The sequence below is a fragment of the Bubalus bubalis genome, chromosome 8 (assembly GCF_019923935.1).
Source record: "Bubalus bubalis isolate 160015118507 breed Murrah chromosome 8, NDDB_SH_1, whole genome shotgun sequence".
Classification (NCBI taxonomy): domain Eukaryota; kingdom Metazoa; phylum Chordata; class Mammalia; order Artiodactyla; family Bovidae; genus Bubalus; species Bubalus bubalis.
This window is the reverse complement of record NC_059164.1, coordinates 53,177,263-53,195,904: the sequence shown is the minus strand read 5'-3', so window position 1 is coordinate 53,195,904 and position 18,642 is coordinate 53,177,263. Positions and strand designations below refer to the sequence as shown.

Below are 18,642 nucleotides of genomic sequence, written 5' to 3'. Positions count from 1 at the left end.
TTGGGTGAATGTACTGTTGAATGTACAAATCATTTTTAAATCAAGTAAAAATGTGGTGCAGTGGTAAAGAATCTGCCTGCCAAGCAGCCAAGCAGGAGACCAGGGTTCAACTCCTGGTTTGGGAAGATGCCCTGGAGTAGGCTATGGCAACCTGCTCCAGTATTCTTACCTGTAACTTCCCACGGACAGAGGAGCCTAGCAGGCAACAGTCCTTGGGGTAACAAAGAGTTGGACACAACTAAACAAGTTGGAGAAGGCAATGGTACCCCACTCCAGTACTCTTGCCTGGAAAATCCCATGGATGGAGGAACCTGGTGGGTTGCAGTCTATGGGGTCATTAAGAGTCGGACACGACTGAGCGACTTCACTTTCACTTTTCACTTTCATGCATTGGAGAAGGAAATGGCAACCCACTCCAGTGTTCTTGCCTGGAGAATCCCAGGGTGGGGGACCCTGGTGGGCTGCTGTCCATGGGGTTGCAAAGAGTCGGACACGACTGAAGCGACTTAGCAGCAGCAGCAGCAAACAAGTAAGCATACACACACACAATAAAATACTCTTAAGCATAAACCCCTAATTTGTATTTATTTATAAATTATACATACTTCTGTTCTAATACATATATAAGCTTTAAAACATACTTGAGAATTGAACTTACAAATGATGACATAAGAGCAAATATGAATTCTCATTCTACTGTTTCCTCCTCACATTCTAGAGAGTTGTCTTGTGAACCCCCCAGGAAGCACAATTGCACATCCAGTTGTAGACCTTTGGCTAAGGTATGTAAAAGCATTGACTTTGCTAGGCAGATAGGCCTCTAGCCAGCTGAAAAGTAATTTAAGTAATAAAGCTTTTCAAGACATTAAATAACATTTAAAAAAAATCTCCAGAACCTAACTTGTTGCCTGGAATATAATAGTTGCACAAGAAATGTCTGAATGTTGACTGGGCGATGAAGCTCAGGCAGTCCATTAGAATGCTTTATAAACTCTTTTAAGTAGTTCATTTCATTCGCTTAGCTCATGTCGGATATCTTTCACAATGTGTTTACATATCATCACATCATCATGAGTGTGTACATCACTAGACAGGAGTGGTTGTAAGGCACCATTGGAATGGCACAGTGGTTGTAAGGCACTTTGGGATTTCAGTGGCTTTGAGTCAGGGCTAGGGTATTTAATTCCAGTGGAAGGCCAGTCCCCAGGGAACCGGGATGTATCAGGATGACTATCGTGTGTGTGCACATGTGTGCTAAGTTGCCTCAGCCATGTCTGACACTGTGTGACCTTCTGGACTGTAGCCCACCAGGCTCTTCTGTCCATGGGACTCTCCAGGCAAGAATACTGGAGTGAATTGCCATGCCCTCCTCCAGGGGATCTTCCCAACCCAAGGGTCGAACCCATGTCTCTTAAATCTCCTGCGTTGGCAGGCAGGTTCTTTACCACTAGCGCCACCTGGGAAGCCCATGACCATAGTATGAGACATGATAAAATCTGTTTAATAAAGACATTATGTGATACTCTCTGAGGCATTTGGGCTGGTGGAGGGGCACAGGCAGTAATAGTACTAAATAAAATGATGATTCTCAAAGCTCATCAGGTAACAGTCTTGTGGCATTGGGAAGGGGGTGGAGAATGGGGGAGGGGTTAGTAAGGACCCATGTGGATTGAGTTTCAGGGCTTAGCTGTGGTGTAGGCCTTCTGTTCTTACACAGCATGCTTACCTTGGGTGCTTACGACCTTCTTGCTGGTAAAGTACCATCTGTGTGCTTGTATTCCAGACACCTATCCAGCAACCTACTGCATGGTTCCAATTAGCCATTTCACAGGTTTCTCAGACACTACATCATCTACATGACTAATTTAGCAGCTTTTCCTCCAAACATGCTTCTCCTGAATGTTTCCATCTCTGTAGGTAATATTGTCCCCCATCCACCAAGATGCAGAAAACTGCCAAGTTACTCTTGATTCCTTTAGTTTCTGTATCCTTTATCTCAGCCTTTTTGGGTTCCATTCCTACTGCTATCATCATCCCTCATATCTTACTTGGACTTCTGAGCCACAATCTCAGTGCCTCCAAATCATTTTACTTATTCCAGAGTGGCTTTTATAAGTAGAAATTTGGAAAGCATGTCCTCCTTTTTCAAAGTTGATTAAGACCTCTGTTCTTCCTTCAGCTCCATGCCCCATTTCTCTCTCTTGCATTGGGTTATCCTCTTCCATTGAACTTCTTTCAGGTTTTCAGTGATGCTAGGCTGTCCTCAGACCTCTGCACGTCCATACACACTGCATGGAGCAATCGTTTCTCTTGTTGGTTTCTTCTGGTAGCAGCAGAGATATACCTTTTCCAGAATCATTTTCCTGATCCTAGACTAGACTGTATTTCCCTGCAAAGAAGTACTATCATGGTATTCCAGAACTTCCTTGTTGTCCCAATTGGCAGCTGTTATTAAGTGGTTGTATATCCATATTTTCTTCTAGACTGTGAGCTTCATTGAAGGCAGTGGCCACATTGATTATCTTCACCCATGACAGTGCCCCCCCTGCCCCCAATACACATTACTGAATTAAAGAATGAGAGGATAAGGGCAATGTAGTGCTCATTAGGAACTAAGCTAAGTATTGAGACAGATAACTGAACAAATAGAGCAAGGGACTGGGTAAATGGACAGTCTGATGAACACTGAGGAGTCCACACTCAATTCCTGGGTGTCAAATACAAGGCTTATAGAGGAGTACCTGAGGTTACCTAAAGACACAAGATAGACTTTCAGTTAGACTTGAACTGTAAATCCTAGCAGTGTAAGCCTGGCAAGGTACTGAAAGGGCTGATGTAAGAAGTCTTTGAGATAGTTTGTGTATAGACTGCACATGTATACCAGGCATGGTTACCTGTTATTTTGATGTGGCCCTTGTGACATCATTATGCCAAGTTCAACATTACTCATTAACGTGCTTCTGCTAATAATAATAGTTAATGAGTATTTTCCTCATATCTGATAATCTCCTGAAAATTATCTTATTTAGTCCTTATGGGACCTATGAAGAGGTACTCTTATCATTCTCATTTATGAGGCAACCAAGACATAGAGAGGTTGACTGACTTACTCCAAGTGTTACTGAGCAAGATACAGTATTTGACTGTTTTGGGGATTCTACCACACAGAGTCTCCTTTGTTCCTAATATTTTTATTTGAATTTCTTTCCCATTAAAGAGTAAGGTGTTTAAATTTAATTCAAGGAGTTTTTATTGAAACACCTACCGTGTGTGTGACATTAAGTATTGTGTGAAATTAAATTAACAAATATTTATCACTGACTATGACTTTCTAGAAGAGTGCTATAATTTCGTAAGTATTCAGGGAGTTTAATACCTTAATGAGGGTATTTTTTAAAAGGCAGAGAAATATATAAAATAGGGATAGAATAGAATCTAGATACCAAGTTTCCTCAGTGTTCGCTCTCTAATGGTAATGCAGTTGTCCTCAGAATTTATCTGTTTTCATCAAGTGGATTTCAAGCAGTCCAGGCCCCCAGACAAATTTTCAGAGAGTTAAGGCACTTTTACACACACCATTCCTAAAAGCTCTAAACTTAAAAATAAAAAAAAGCATTTATTAGTCATAGGTTATTGGACAGAATGTCATCCACCTTTTGGGGCAGAATATGGTCTCAATAACTGTCATTAGAAATTTCAAAGACAGTTTTTCAGGTTTAATTGAAAGTAAGTTTGGCTATACAGATTGTTTATAGGCAAGAAATACGTCTTCTTAATCAATTGGAACCAATTCCAGTTGGTTTCTTGAAGAGATGAAATTCCTGGGATATTATTGCTACCCCTAGAAGGAATATGCGTCCAATGTACATCTTCTCCAATTTTGATAACATTAATGTAAATTACTCTTGTCCTAAAGAGTCAGGGAATGAGTTTATTCTAGCTTTCTACAAATTTTGCATTTCACTCTCAATGAATAAAGAGCAAAAGTTATCTGAAGTACACTGTATCTTCAAATTATTTTATAGATGTTATTCTTGGTTCATCAGATTAAACTGCAATCAGAACATCTCCTTTATAAATGGAGAGTTGTCAGCTTTTTACTTCTGACCACGTTTATCTCCCCACAGAAGCCATCTGTGGAGATATTTGCCCTGATATAAGCTGGGGCTTGAGACCAGGGCCAGAGCATCCTCAAGGGTGTCACCCTTTTCCTGGATGCCTCTTGAGTCTTCATGTAGCTGCAACAGGTTTTTCCTGTCTGGGATCCTGTTTGACCAACATAAACAAAGAACTGGAAAACAGAATAAAGACTTCTTCAGAGCCAGAGATGAAGAGATTAACCGCTCAGCTAGGGGTCAGGGTTTCAAAACTGCTCTTTCTGTATTCTATCGGAAAGTGATACTTTTTCATTTTGCATTGTCCACCCTGAAGGCTTCTACTTCCTTCGAGGCATTCCCATAATGTCAGTGGGTCTGGGGCAGGAGTGGGAGAGGGATGGGGTGACTCTCTGAGTGGGGGGCACTCTTGGGCAGCCAGGGAATAGCCAGCTCCCTCCTTCCCCTGGGAGGACACTCCCACCCCACCCCGCCCAGCACCAACCCTGTAGGGCTTTGGCCTCCTGACCCAGACAGAGCCCGGCGCGAGGCACCCGGGTCGCACCGCCCCCAGCCTCGGGGCAGAGAGCCAAGAGTTCGAGGCCTCTCTGATCCGGATATGATGAAAAGGCGCCACAGCGCGAGAAGTGTTTCTGGAGTGCAGGAGTGGTGGAAGGGGGAAAGAGAGGCACAGGGGCAAGAGTCCCCTCGGAGAGGAACCGGCCAGGCTGAGCTGACTGGAAAGAGGGGGCGGAGAGCACGGAGTCAGAGGAGCGGCTGCTGCCATTGCCTCCACTGAGGTGTCTGCTGAGCGGGACGGAGGCTGGGAGGGACACCCAGAGGCGGCTGCCTGCCGCCGTCAAGCCACCGCGACCTGCGGCCCCTGCCGGAGCCTCAGCCTCGCTAACTTTCCGAGGCGGAAGAGGAGGAGGAGGAGGAAAGGGCTTTGAGTGTGTTGGGGGGATGCCGAGGTAGGTGGCGGTGCTCTTGGCGGGAGGAGGAGGGGTCTGATCCCCTCCCCGAGCTGCTCCCAAATCCGATCTCCCTTCCAGCGCCTCCCCCTTGAGTGCCCCTCTTCTATCTGCTAGGACTTACTGCTGTCAACTTGCTGGGTAACAGTTTTCCTCCCGGGTTTCAAATCAAAACTTCCCCGGGGTGGGGTTTGGGGAAGGGAAGCAGAGGGGGAGGGAATGTCCCGCAGGGGTGGTGTGCTCTTCTCTCAAAACACTTTTTTTTTTTCTCCCAATCCTCGCCAGAAGCATTCAGTTCCCTGCACCCAACACCTCCCAGTCCCTGGTGCATCGACCCCGAAGGGCGGCGAGCTAGGCGGAGGCGCGGCGAGGGCTCAGTGGAGCGGCCCATGTCCGGCGCGGGCGAAGCCCTGGCTCCCGGGCCCCAGCGCGGGGCTGAGGCTGGCGGTGGCCGGCTGGGCGCCCCAGCCCAGGGTGAGTGCCGCTTGCAAGTTGCAAGCTCCTTTGTCACTGTTGCATTTTAAAATGTATTCGCACATTTACTGCTTGGAATCTGGGTGTGGGGAATTGGTGCAAGGACTGAGCCTACCTCGCCGTCTTGAACTTTTGCATAGTTAGCATTATTCAATCAAGTTCTCCAGGATCACAGCCTCAGATCAACAACCGGATAAGAGGGCGGGATCCGCTGATCTCTCCACTCCCCCTTCCTTTGGCTGCCGAGAAACTGGATGTGTACAGGATCACTTCTTTCTTAAACATATGCATTTCAGGGCCTAAGACCCAACAGTGTGGGCTCCAAAGCGCTTCCCCACCACTTAAGTTCTGTGTCTTCAGCAGATCCAAGACTGCCGCTAGCTTTTTGAGAAACCTGCACTCTCCCTTCTTCATCTTTCTGTTTCTTGTGGGCTCCTCTGCAGCTTTGATAATTCAGGTTTCTGTGACCAATTGCTTTGGAATGGCTCAGGCATATGCTTTCAATAACTGTTTTTGTTTTGAAATAAACAGGCTTCAAAAGAAATGTTTTCCAAGAATGAATTAGCTCTTTGTGTTCATCCAAGTTGTAAACAAATACAGTCTGTGGAAAAAAAAGTACTCCTTTCCTGGGAAACTTCCATAAGAAGCTTATACACACACAAGTCAGGATCTTCTCTTGAAGGTAACATACTTCAGGTTGGTGACAGAGAGAAAGGATCTTAATCTGATGTATCTTCCTCTTAGTGTGACTCTGCTTTAAAGGGTTCTGACTCATTTAAACTAAATAATTTTCCAGGGTTCAGAAACCTATGTTTAAATTTTGATTTCAAGCCTGATATCCTCCCAGCCCCCCAGCCTTAATAATAATGTCATGAGCTTCTTGGGATTCTTTTTGTTAAAGCAGTAAAAAGTGGAAGAGAAGTTAATGTTGAACCCACAGTAGGTAAAAGCAGAAAACATCCATGGCTAAATTAGAATGTTCTGGCATTCAAAGGCTGTTAAATTGAATTATGTTTATCGTTGTTTTTTTGCTTCTAAACAGTGAGTCATTTTTTCTAAATAGAAAAAATCAGAACTAGAATGATAAACACGTTTTCCCAGAAGCAGCACATGTTCTGCACATTATATTGCCAAGGCAGTAGTTTTCTTGTCATTAGGCATGTCCTCAGTAGTCATATGGGCTCCTTGATGGGTTGTTCAGGTTCACACTTGAGCTGTTAATCACTAGTGTTAACAAATGCTTATGTCAAAAATCAAGCTCAAACACACTAGAAAAACAGTTGACTTAGAACTAACAATATCTGCAATGTCCAACTTTAAAAATATACATTTTAAAGTCAGTAGGAGTTGCAGTGATACCTAATCCATCTGTGCAGATGTAATGGTGTAAGGTATCGCATGATATGTTTTTAGGAAGCCAACCTCTAGAATGTTCTGAAGAAAACTGTGGACTGCATGTAACACATTATCAGTGTGGAAACTCTTGGGTTATGTTTTACCTGAAAATTGACTCAATCTCAGCAGCATTTTTGTTTGTTTGGTTTTTTAAATTAGTTTACTTTGACTTGCTGCATCCTTTAAATAGGCATCAATTTAATTGTGAATGTAATATAAAGTTAAGTTTTTTACAAAAGAAAATCTTCAGAATCTTGTTAAAAGGTTGTATCTCAAACAAGCAGATCTCATAAGTTGAAGGAAAAAATTTTTGGATCAAGTGGGCAGGGAGAAAATTGTATGTAGCTGCCATGGTTAGGGTGGTTTTGTTGGTAAAGATGCTAGTGAAGAAACTTCGCCTGCAGGCCACACTTCTCTAAACTCTTTGTAGAGTTCTTTCATCCTCGTCCTTCTGTCCTTGGATTCTTGATCATCTTTTCAGAAGAATAATTGAATAATACTCTGGTAAGATATGGCTGCTTACTTAATAGAAACCTAATTTTAAAGCTTTATATATTAAAATCAGTGAGAAAAATGGAATGTTATATGAAAGTTAGCAGAAAATGTCTTTTCATGAAGGAGAAGGATAAAATCAAGTCTTCCCCTGCAAACAAAATTAAATATATATGTGTGTTAATAGCATATATATGTGTGTTAATATGCATATGCATATGTGTGTTAATATGCATATGCATATATATGTGTATGTATGTAAAGACATATAACCTGTTCATGTATTACTGTGTTGTGAGGAGCTATGTGTACTACTAACTGAAGGCATAAAAAGTTAAAGTTGAAAGTAAATTTGGGTGGTCTCTAGTCTGAACTTCCCATCAAATCTAGGATTTCTTTCTGCATTTTTTCAGGTGGTTAAATGCCTACAGTGTAGCACATTCTGCTTATCAGCATTCATATTGATAGTTATGCAAGTTTTTCATGTTGAGAGCAAGGTCTCTTTCTTTGCAACTTCTCCCCTTTGGCTGTGATTCTTCTCCAAGCACAGTTCTGTTGCTCTGAAAGCATTAAAAATCTTATTTGTGCATTTTGAAAATTGTTACAGACAAAGATATAAGCTCATATGCCCCATGCTGTCAGAAGGAACCAGGATGGGTGTGGGAAGATAGGGAGCAGTGGGGACTGAGGACCCCTGGAGAGCTCTGGGCCCAGGAGGCAGTGCTTCTCAGTCCAGCTCACTGTTGCCACTTGGGTTTAATATCTTCCAGTATTTCAAGAGATACTGGAAATATGGATTTTTATGTATCATCACTCCCTTTTAAAAGTTGGCAGCTAATTAAATCCAATTTTTATCCAGGCCAAATAAAACAACCACACCTGCAGGCTGGAAATGGCTCCAAAGCAGCTGATTTGTGATTTCTGTTATAGAAACTAGAAAGTAAATGTGTGATTTAAAACTGTTTCCCTATTTATGGTGAACTTCTGAAAGACTGATTTGATTGACCTTCTCACGCATGAAGGGTAGTTTGGCCAAACTTCTTTTTGTTTTAAAAGAGACTGGATCTTGTATGCATGGTTCCTCTAATTGTCATTATTTTCTTTTTTGGGTCAAGCACCTTGATAGGCATTTGCTTTTTTGTGCACAGTTATTAGAATCCATATGGTTAAAGGCAAGTCGTTCAGTCGTGTCCGACTCTTTGCGACCCCATGGACTGTAGCCCACCAGGCTCCTCCATTCATGGGATTCTCCAGGCAAGAGTACTGGAGTGGGTTGCCATTTCCTTCTCCGTGGTTAAAAGAGCCTTTTAATTAAATGCTTCCGTTTGCTACTTATAACTAGAGGGATCTTTAGAAATAACTTAATCCAGTTGACTCACTTTCTAGAAGGGATGTTCAGAGAACTTAAGTGACTTGTCCAGGGTTTCATACATAGTCAGTAGAATCCAGTATAGAAGCACAAATTGTAAAATATATGTCATTGTGATAAATGTGGATTAAAGTAGACAATCAGTAGAACTTTTTTCCTACAGATGGGTGAATTGAAAATAATCAGCTTTGGATACTGTGAATCACTTTGCCTGTTCTGGTCCTTGCATCCCCCCTCCCTCCCCCATTGCATTTGCCAAGATTTAGACTATTGGACTGTGTGCTAGAATATTCTTTAATGTGATAATGTGTGATTTAATGCACTCTTCTCTCTTGGGAGAGTCCTCTGAGACTATTAGGCGGACTTTTCATAGCAGGATGCAAAATGCCAGTAAAGTTAATTAAAAATAATTTAAAATAGAAGCTAGGGAGAAAATCTTCAAGTTGAAATTACATAAGAAGAGCTTTGACTTAGAAGCTTAGCTGACTTGTCAGGAATTTATAGTGGCTAATCAGATTTCCTTTATGGGAAGCCTGTTTATTTCAATTTATACCACGTATGCTCGTAATATCCATAATCTTTAACTTTTACCATATCGTTTTATCCTTTAAGAATGGCATTTCTCAGAGTGTGTCATCTTTGGGCACCTTCTGTCTCTGGTCCTCAATCAGGGATGAAGTGCCTTGCAGGAGACATTTGGTAACTTCTGGAAACATGTTTGGTATGGCGGGGTGGGTGCTCCTGGGATGCAGTGGGTAGAGGCCAGGGAGAACACTATACACATCTTATAATGCACACAATACGGTAGCCCCTCAGAACAAAGGATTATCTGGCCTGGAATAACAATGGTGTTCAGATGCTATTCTAGTCTCTCAAGGCTACCAACATCTTTGGCTCCACTCTAGACTTACAGAATCAAGAATCGGCATTTTTGACAATCTCCAGGTGCTCTTTGGGCTTCCCCGGTAGCTCAGACGGTAAAGTGTCTGCCTACAATGCGAGAGACCCAGGTTTGATCCCTGGGTCAGGGAGATCCCCTGGAGAAGAAAATGGCAACCCACTCCAGTACTCTTGCCTGGAAAAGTCCATGGACGGAGGAGCCAGGTAGGCTTTCAGTCCATGGGGTCGCAAAGAGTTGGACATGACTGAGCAACTTCATTTCATACTTCATACTTCACTTAGGTGCTGTTTATCTCTAGTTGAGAATCATTGTTTTTACAGGCTTTTGATTTTTAAAAGTCTCTTTTTTTTTTTCTAGAAAGCCTTAAAAAAAAATCTTGAGAAACGTCTCCTTTTCAAGTTCCAAACTTTAAATCATATCACTCCATGTGTATTGTCTCTTAGAGCTCGCCAGCATTTTTATCCCATATCCCAGTTAGTGAACTGAACTGAACTGAGGCCTGAGTCTTCATCCTCAAAAAAGTTTCCTGTCAAGTTATGTATACTATTGTACAAATATATGTGAATATTAGATAATAAATATATAAATACACATTGAAAAGAATGAGATAAAAATAAGTCAATAAATAGATCTTTTAATACTTTGTTCTACTGCCTCAGTAGATATTTTTGTCCCGTTATCCTGGACTTCTCTCTAGGGATCTCAGCATTTTTATGGAATAATAAGGAAAGAAGTCCCTAATTTTCACATGATCTGTATTCACTTATAAGTTGGATTTTTGAAATCTGGATTATCCTTTCTCATAGAAACAGAATGATAAATTATGTTTAGCTCAATAATCTCAAAAAGATGGTTGAAAATTTTATTAAATGTTATTATAGAGAACATACTCTTAATGATACTGGCAACCACATACAGGTAATTAAGAAAAAGGTAAGTGAAACATTTTCAATACAGGTGCTTTAGAGAATAGGCTTAACTGGAAAACTATAAGAAACTTTGTCTAGATTTGGAAGAGGATTTGGGGGCATTTCAAGCACTGTAGACCTTATGCTCCAAATCCTTTTTCGCTTAAAGGAACTAATGTTCATTTTGTAAGTTTAGAGAAATGCAAGCCTTATCAGCTTGACATAGTCATGTTCCCTCTGCTAAAAAAAAAAAAAAAATCAAATGTATAAGAGAAGGAGTAACTGGGAGAAACCTAAGAAGGGAGGGAGGAAGGAAGTGGTTAAATGATTATGACGATAAATTTAAGAAAATGTTTGGAGAGCTTAAATTGTTTGAGCTGAGAACTGCAAATAAAGTTCTAAGGGACACTATGGTATGAACTGAGCTGGATGGGACTGTGTTAAGGAAGGAGATGATGGCACAAAATCTTGAGATAGGCAGGGAGCACTGTTGACTTTGAAGTAGGCTCTAGTACATATTTGTGGAATAAATGATTGGGTAAATGGAGGGCTTGGTTGCTGTCCAGAACAAGTGTGAGTCATGGCAGCAGATGGCAAAGAATAGAAATAGTTTGGGGGTCAGGATGGAGGATGGGAATAGGGAAAGCATTTATTAACATATGTTTGTGTTTGTAATTCAGGGGAATTTCATAGCAATTTTCATCCCTTCCATAACCTTTTTGTTTGTTCTCATGTTGTTTACTTCTGTCTTACTCAGGTGCTCTGTGAATGTTCTGTTATATATATATATGCACACACAATATGTATAAAGAGAGGTGATGCTTTGTGACGGATACAGAGAAAAATATTGATGAATGAAATCTGGGGCTTGCAATATATTGGAGAAATACATTTACACATACTTATAAAGAAGATGGAAAGGTGCTATAGAGAGACACAAAGAAAGTGATGGCAAACAACATGGGAGAGAGGTAGCATCTCTATCTGGGGCATTTGGAAGACAAAAAAAGCTTATGATTTGAGTTGGACCAAGAATCATGGTCAAACTCCACAAGATTTGTGGAGATAGATGTGAAGATCAAGGTCTGTTACAGAATGTGGAGGACTTCACTAAGAGCATTGTATGAGCTCTATTAAGGAGTTGAAAATAAGGTAACGCTGTAAAGATAAGCTAAAGTAATTTTGAGGAGGTCTTGATTCTCCTGAGAGGAATCTGTATATCCTTTCTGTAGGCAGTAGTGAGCTATTGAAAGTTCTTGATAAGGGTAAGGATAGGACCAAATTGGTGTTTTTAGAAAATAAATCTGGTGGCAGTTCAGAGGATGATTTTGAAGGGAGAGGCAAGAGTGACGGTCGTGACTTTGCGGAAGGATTTTACAATAGCCTGACAAAAGATGAGAGGAGTACCAGTGGGAGTGGAATTGAGACTATGGATTTAAAACAATAGCAAAAGTAGGACAGTGCTCTACCTTGCTGTGAGAGAATGTTGAGGGCTTTGATTTTTACTTACTCATTTTTGAATCTCCTAAAACTAGGCACAGTGCCCAATTTTGTTCAATGGCATTTATGTAGTTCGGCATAATACTTAATATGGGAGGTGGTGGAAAGATAGAAATTTAAGGTAATTCATAGATTTGCTTTGTAATCTGAGTGGAAACACAGGAGGAGTTGAGTCTTCTTTTGATCATGTTGTTCCATGCTAAGCCAGGATCACCAGTAGGCAACTGAAAAAGAGAATCTGTCACTAGGAGAGTGGTGAGGGTCAGTCTTACAGACTGAGTTTACCACCAAGTAGCTGATGGATGGGCCTAAGAGTGAGAGAGGATACTTGAGGACCAGATTTAGGGGAATGGCTAGCCTTTTGGGAGAAGAAGGAAAAGAATACAGAGAGAGAGTTTATAGGATTGGTCACAGAAATGTTAGATATTTAGGGGCCATGGAAGATGAGAAGAGCTGTAGTTTGTAAGAAGCAGGGTATAGAGAGGGCTGCTTTTGGATGGGGAATTTTGAGCATGTCCATCACACACTAATGGAAAGAAAGCCATGGGACAGAAAGAAAAAAGATGAAAGAGCCTGTGGTGGAACCGCGGTGCAGTGGGTGTTTGTAGTTGAAAGAGTAAAATCTTGGGAAGGAACGGGATGATGATAAGACGAGTCTTTGGAAAGTTGGGAATGTTCCCCTTTGAGATGGGGATTGGAGAAAAGGATGAGTGATCATCTAGAGAAAATTTCATATGAGTAAGAGATTATTGAAGGCCTTGATGTTCTCAGAAAAATAGATGTAACATTTGCTGAGAGCAAGTTGGGGTTAGGATGAGTCAAGAAATTTGAGATGTGTGGAAAAGATTGGGAAGGATTCAAGAAGGAGTCCATCTGGGGCAAACAAAAGGATTGCTCAGTAACACTGAAAGCTTAACAAAGAATGAATGGCATGAATTTTTAGTGGACACGGTCAGCATGGTTGATTGCTTTTCTCAGCAAGAAGCATTCGGGACCTTGGGAATAAGAAGCAGATAGAATGGATTTTTGGAATTGGCTTAGGGTTGGAGATTGGCAGAATGAAAGCAGTGGGAGTGGGGGCAAGGGAGGAGTATCAGGCATGTGTGGGAAAAGTGTGTTTGTACCAACTGGTCTTGTGTTCCAGGCTATATGGGGAGCTAGAGAGACCAGAAGTACAATTAACAGGCTATGATTTCTGGTCAGCAAGAGTCATGCCTGTTGGCCTTGTTTAGTCAGTTCACATACAAGGATTTAACATATATAATTGAGTGACCTTTACAGGGCTAGTGGGGAAGCTGTGGAATTTTTGGGTGTGTAAGAGCCTTTCCTGTTTCTTTGAACCTTGTTTCCTGGATCATGTTGGGTTGATTTCATGGAAAGGTCTAATAACAGTGTGCAATGACTTTACTAGCATTATATTTTTGTAATAAAAGATTTGGGGGGAAAGGAAACATAAATTGCCACAATCTAAAAGGCCATTTGCAAGTGGAAAATTAGTTAGAACAACAGCAAACAGAAGAGGGAAACAATTCAACCAAATTGTTTTTCTGAGTTAATGTAAGTATTCCACCCTATAAAGGCATGGGATATGGGTTTTATGTTTCTAGTCCTAAAAGTTTTTATTCAGTTTTTATTAAGGGGAGATGGATTCTGCACTGGCTAGAGTCTAGACGTTTGCATAGTTGAATTTTGCTGCAGCCCTTCCTCCTGCCTTCATCAGTCCTGTGTTGGATGATTCTCTCTCATAACCTTTTTCTCTCTCATCTTTTCCCCCCTCCTCTCTCTCTTGCCGTTAACACTGAAGTTTCTTAAGCTATTAGTATTTTCTTTTTATGTTAGCCTACACATCCTGATGGAGCTAAGGTTTCCACTGTAACTTTTGGAAATTGAGTTGTATTTTATAGATTCTAATTGCTTAGAGTTCACTAAGCAGGAACTATGAAAAGAGTTATTTTAACATTAATTTCGTTTGTGGTTTCTGCTTGCAGTCCACTTCTGTTTTCAGATTCACACCCACATGATCTGAAGTAAGATGATTCATATGCATGTGCTTTTATGCCTGATTTTTACGTAGTTTCAGGAATAAAGTCTGAAATACATTTTCTTGCTAGCACAATATATCTTACCAAATATATCAACATATTTAAACTGGGAAACTTATGAACAACTATTTCCTTTGTGCCTACTATGTACAAAATCCTGTGACAATTGAAAATGTGTAACACACGCTCTGCCCAGAGAGAACCTGTAAGCTAAGTGAGAGAGAGGATAAGGTGTGTGTGTGTGCCAAATCCCTTGTCTGAATATCAGTTCAAGATAAGAGCCCTGTGACAGATTAGTTTACGGCCAGTTGCAGGGTGACTGGTTCAGTTCTGGAGCTTCTGGAGGTTAAGAGAATCTCAGGATACCAAGGGGTCAGTCTTGTCTGAATTAGGCTGTGAGTGATCCGAGCTGAAGAAGACACAGTTTGTAGGGCTTTTTGGTTTGGACTGTGCAGAGTTGAGCTCTAAAAATGAGGCACCTTGTGGTTGGGCAGGTGACACAGCCCCTGAAGGCAGATGGCAGAGGACAAGGGAACCAGTTTCCTCTCCTCACTTTCTCTACTCATAGAAATAGTTCGCCTGCTTTTTTCATGGTGAATCAGCCTTTAATCTTTTGGGTCTTTATAAATATAGACCTACTTTGTTCTTATTTTTCTCGTCACATCACCCAAGCAGCATGCAGGATTTTAGGATGGTTTTCTGAGATTTTACTCTCTATTTCCTACTGAGATACAAGCTGAAATTATCGAACATGGGAAAGGTGTAGGAATTTGCAACATGAATATATGTACAATGTTAAAATAACTCTATCAGGTTTTTGCCCATATGCAAAATGAATTTAATTCTTACTGAGCCAAAGGTCTGTCTAGTCAAGGCCATGGTTTTTCCAGTGGTCATGTACGGATGTGAAAGTTGGACTGTGAAGAAAGCTGAGCGCTGAAGACTTAATGCTTTTGAACTGTGGTGTTGGAGAAGACTCTTGAGAGTCCCTTGAACTGCAAGGAGATCCAACCAGTCCATCCTAAAGATCAGTCCTGGGTGTTCTTTGGTAGGACTGATGCTAAAGCTGAAACTCCAATACTTTGGCCACCTTATGTGAAGAGTTGACTCATTGGAAAAGACTCTGATGCTGGGAGGGGTTGGGGGCAGGAGGAGAAGGGGATGACAGAGGATGAGATGGCTGGATGGCTACACCAACTCAATGGACATGAGTTTGGATGAACTCCGGGAGTTGGTGATGGACAGGGAGGCCTGGTGTGCTGCAGTTCATGGGGTCGCAAAGAGTCGGACATGACTGAGCGACTGAACTGAACTGAAACTGAACCAAGGAGTAACATATTCAATCTTTATTTTAGAAAAGCATTTCTATTTGGAAGAGAAAGTGAGGATAGGCCCTAGTGGTGGATATAGGCAAGGAAGTATAGATTTAAGAGAAATTGAGAGCTATAACTTATTAGCAGGTTCTAGCAATTGATTGTTGGGAAAGGGACAATAAGGAGAAAATAGAGAACTAACAGTGATTCTGTGAATACCATTGACCAATGTACAAGCTACAGTTGGAGAAACAGGCAGGGACAGAAGAAAAGTGGAAATGTTAAGTTTGACTTGCTAAAGGTATATTGGTGTAGAGCTAAAACTTCAAATCTATAGGTAAAGCTAGGAACTGGGGTGAAGATAATGGATCTATAAGTTATCCTCCTGGAGGTGACTAAAACTGGAAGTTAATGAGATTGCAGAAATTGTAAAGCCAGAATGGGTTGGTGGTCTTAAAGGAGAATTCCAAGTAGGCAGTGCCCCAAAGAAATGATCCAGAAGGCCAGAGAATGTATTGATGAATTAAATAAGAGGCTTCTGGTTTTCTCCTTTAGGAGAATTACAGAGAGGAAGCATCTCCCAACTTCTAATTCATATCCATCATTCTGAAGTCTAATAAATCAATTTCAATATACTGCAGAGTCTCTCATTATTGTCATATTTTTGGCTTCACCACTATTTGTAATGCTCTTCTCCATCCTCTCTCACTTATTTATTTCAAGATCAGACTCAAATCATAGCTTAGAAATGCCTTTACAGATTAAAAAACTTCTTTGGTTAAGTTTTGACTTCCATTGGCCTTCACTTTTGTAAATAGTGCTCAATATGAGTTGATATCTTAACCAGAGAGCTTGGGTTAAAATGTTCTTGATAAAATCTGTTGGTATAACTGAGAGGTAACAAAAGTTTTAAAAACTATGGCACTTAGAATAATGATGATGCTAAAGCACTAAAGATGGGTGTATAACCTTATTTTTAAAAAAGGGGAAGAAGGTAAAGTCCTCAATTTCTTTTATAATAGAGTTAATTGCTAAGTAGGGGGACTACTCTAGATGAGGTGTCTCTGGATTTCAGCAGTCATTAAGGTAAATTCTTTCAGGATAACTTTTTTAGATAAGAGTAAAAAGATTAAAAAGTAAAAAGATGGTGACTGCAGCCGTGAAATTAAAAGACACTTAACTCCTTGGAAGAAAAGTTATGACCAACCTAGACAGCATATTAAAAAGCAGAGACATTACTTTGCCAACAAAGGTCTGTCTAGTCAAGGCTATGGTTTTTGCAATAGTCATGTATGGATGTTAGAGTTGGACTATAAAGAAAGCTGAGTGCCGAAGAATTGATGCTTTTGAACTGTGGTGTTGGAGAAGACTCTTGAGAGTCCCTTGGACTGCAAGGAGATCCAAGCAGTCCATCCTAAAGGAAATGGGTCCTGAATATTCATTGGAAGGACTGATGCTGAAGCTGAAACTCCAATACTTTACCCACCTGATACAAAGAACTGACTCATTTGAAAAGACCTTGATGCTGGGAAAAATTGAGGGTGGGAGGAGAAGGGGATGACAGAAGATGAGATGATTGGATGGCATCACCGACTCAATGGACATGAGTTTGAGTAAACTCCAGTTGGTGATGGACAGGGAGGCCTGGTGTGCTGCAGTCATGGGATCACAAAGAGTTGGACACGACTGAGCGACTGAACTGAAAAAGATTATCATGCTTATAAAAGTAGATTGAATGTGGAGGCTCTGTCACATGGAGGAAGGATTAGACTTTGATGGCAAAGAACAAAATACTATAAATCAGTGAAAATTATAAGTCAATTTTAGACGATTTGGGGGAAGTCTTTGAATACTTAAGAAGTCCTGACATGAAGTAAGCTATCTTCTGAGGCTGTTTCCCTGTCTCTGGAATTATTCATGCCTGCTCTCCTTGCCTTCATTCTGGGATGCTGGATGTTGATATTTTGAACTGAATTTATGTTATCAGGTTGCGTTAAGAGATCTTTATGAGCCCGTGTAACTCAAAATTCTATGAGCCTTATGAATGTTTGGCTTTAATATGAGTGAATTTGCTGGCAGGAAGAACATTATTGAACTTGTATTTGAAGATGTAGGGGTCTGGGGTCAGTTATCCTGAAAATACATTTTTAGGATGAGGAACTTTAGATTCTGATGTAAAAGGTGCAGGAGAGTAAAATGACTGAGGTCTTGTGTCCTGGTTGCCTGTGTCAGCTTGTGTTTTTCTAACCTCCCCACTAATTTTTTTTTTTTGATGGAAAGTGCCTAATTCTTCTTACCCCTCATTTATTTAGAGCCCTGATTGTTGAAATATTAATTTGCACTATTGCTGCAGTTTGCACCTATCTATTTGCATATTTGTATTCAATTGTTTATTCATATTATTTTAAAATTGTTCTCTGATATGCTGTGTATAAAACCTATTGTTCTCTACCCACCCCAACTAAACTAGTTGAGTCAGTGTCATTTTTCTCATTCTTTCAAATCTAAACACACCATAAGCTTCTAACTGCATAAGAAGCCCTTTGAAGGAATGAATTTAGCTTTTGCCCACAATTCTTACTATTTTTCAAAATAATGGTAATAACAATTCGTTGATTAAATTGATTTAAGCATTTAATTAATTCAACAAACATAGTATGTCTGATTATATGATAAGTTTTGTATATATATAAAACTAAGAAATTTTGTAATATGCTCATTCATCTGCTAAAAATGCTTTGGTTTTAATCTTAAAATGTTTTGGACAATGAAATTTTAATCTGTTTTAGAACATCAGGCAAAGCAGGCGGGTTTTGCAATGTTTCTTAAAGGTCATTAAGCTTAAGGGATTATTTTTTCTTTTTTCTTTATTTGGATCAGCGAGGAAGTGAAATTCCAGAGCCTCAGGTCTTCCTGAAAGCTGCCTTATCTTTGGTTTTTAAAGGTTACATTTGTAAAATATTTGTAGATTTCCACATTTCTTAGCCTCTGGGAAATAGAGACCCAGATTAAAAAAAATTTTTTTTTTTTACTTTTCCCAAACATTTTAGTTTTAGATTATTTAAGATTTCATAATCCAGAATACACATAGATAATCTGAAATAATGTTGATATTTGAATGGAAGAGTAAAAATGAAATTGTTTACAGATAAAGGAGATGTGAATATAGATTTCATGGCAGTA

At 40.4% G+C, this 18,642-nt stretch overlaps 1 protein-coding gene across 6 annotated transcripts in view; it reads left to right on the top strand.

Moving 5' to 3' along the window:
* MDFIC (MyoD family inhibitor domain containing) overlaps nt 1–18,642 on the top strand; it is a 138,230-nt gene that overhangs the window by 33,845 nt on the left and 85,743 nt on the right. The window contains exons 1-2 of one of the 6 annotated variants that reach the window (XM_006071016.4): nt 4,621–5,065; nt 5,354–5,539. In XM_006071016.4, coding sequence (XP_006071078.1) covers nt 5,455–5,539 — 85 coding nt within the window. In that variant the 5' untranslated portion in view covers nt 4,621–5,065; nt 5,354–5,454. Of the gene's footprint in view, nt 1–4,620; nt 5,066–5,350; nt 5,540–5,600; nt 6,222–18,642 lie in introns of those variants that run through there. The other 5 variants (XM_006071015.4, XM_044946647.2, XM_044946646.2 and 2 more) reach the window with 5 other exon arrangements.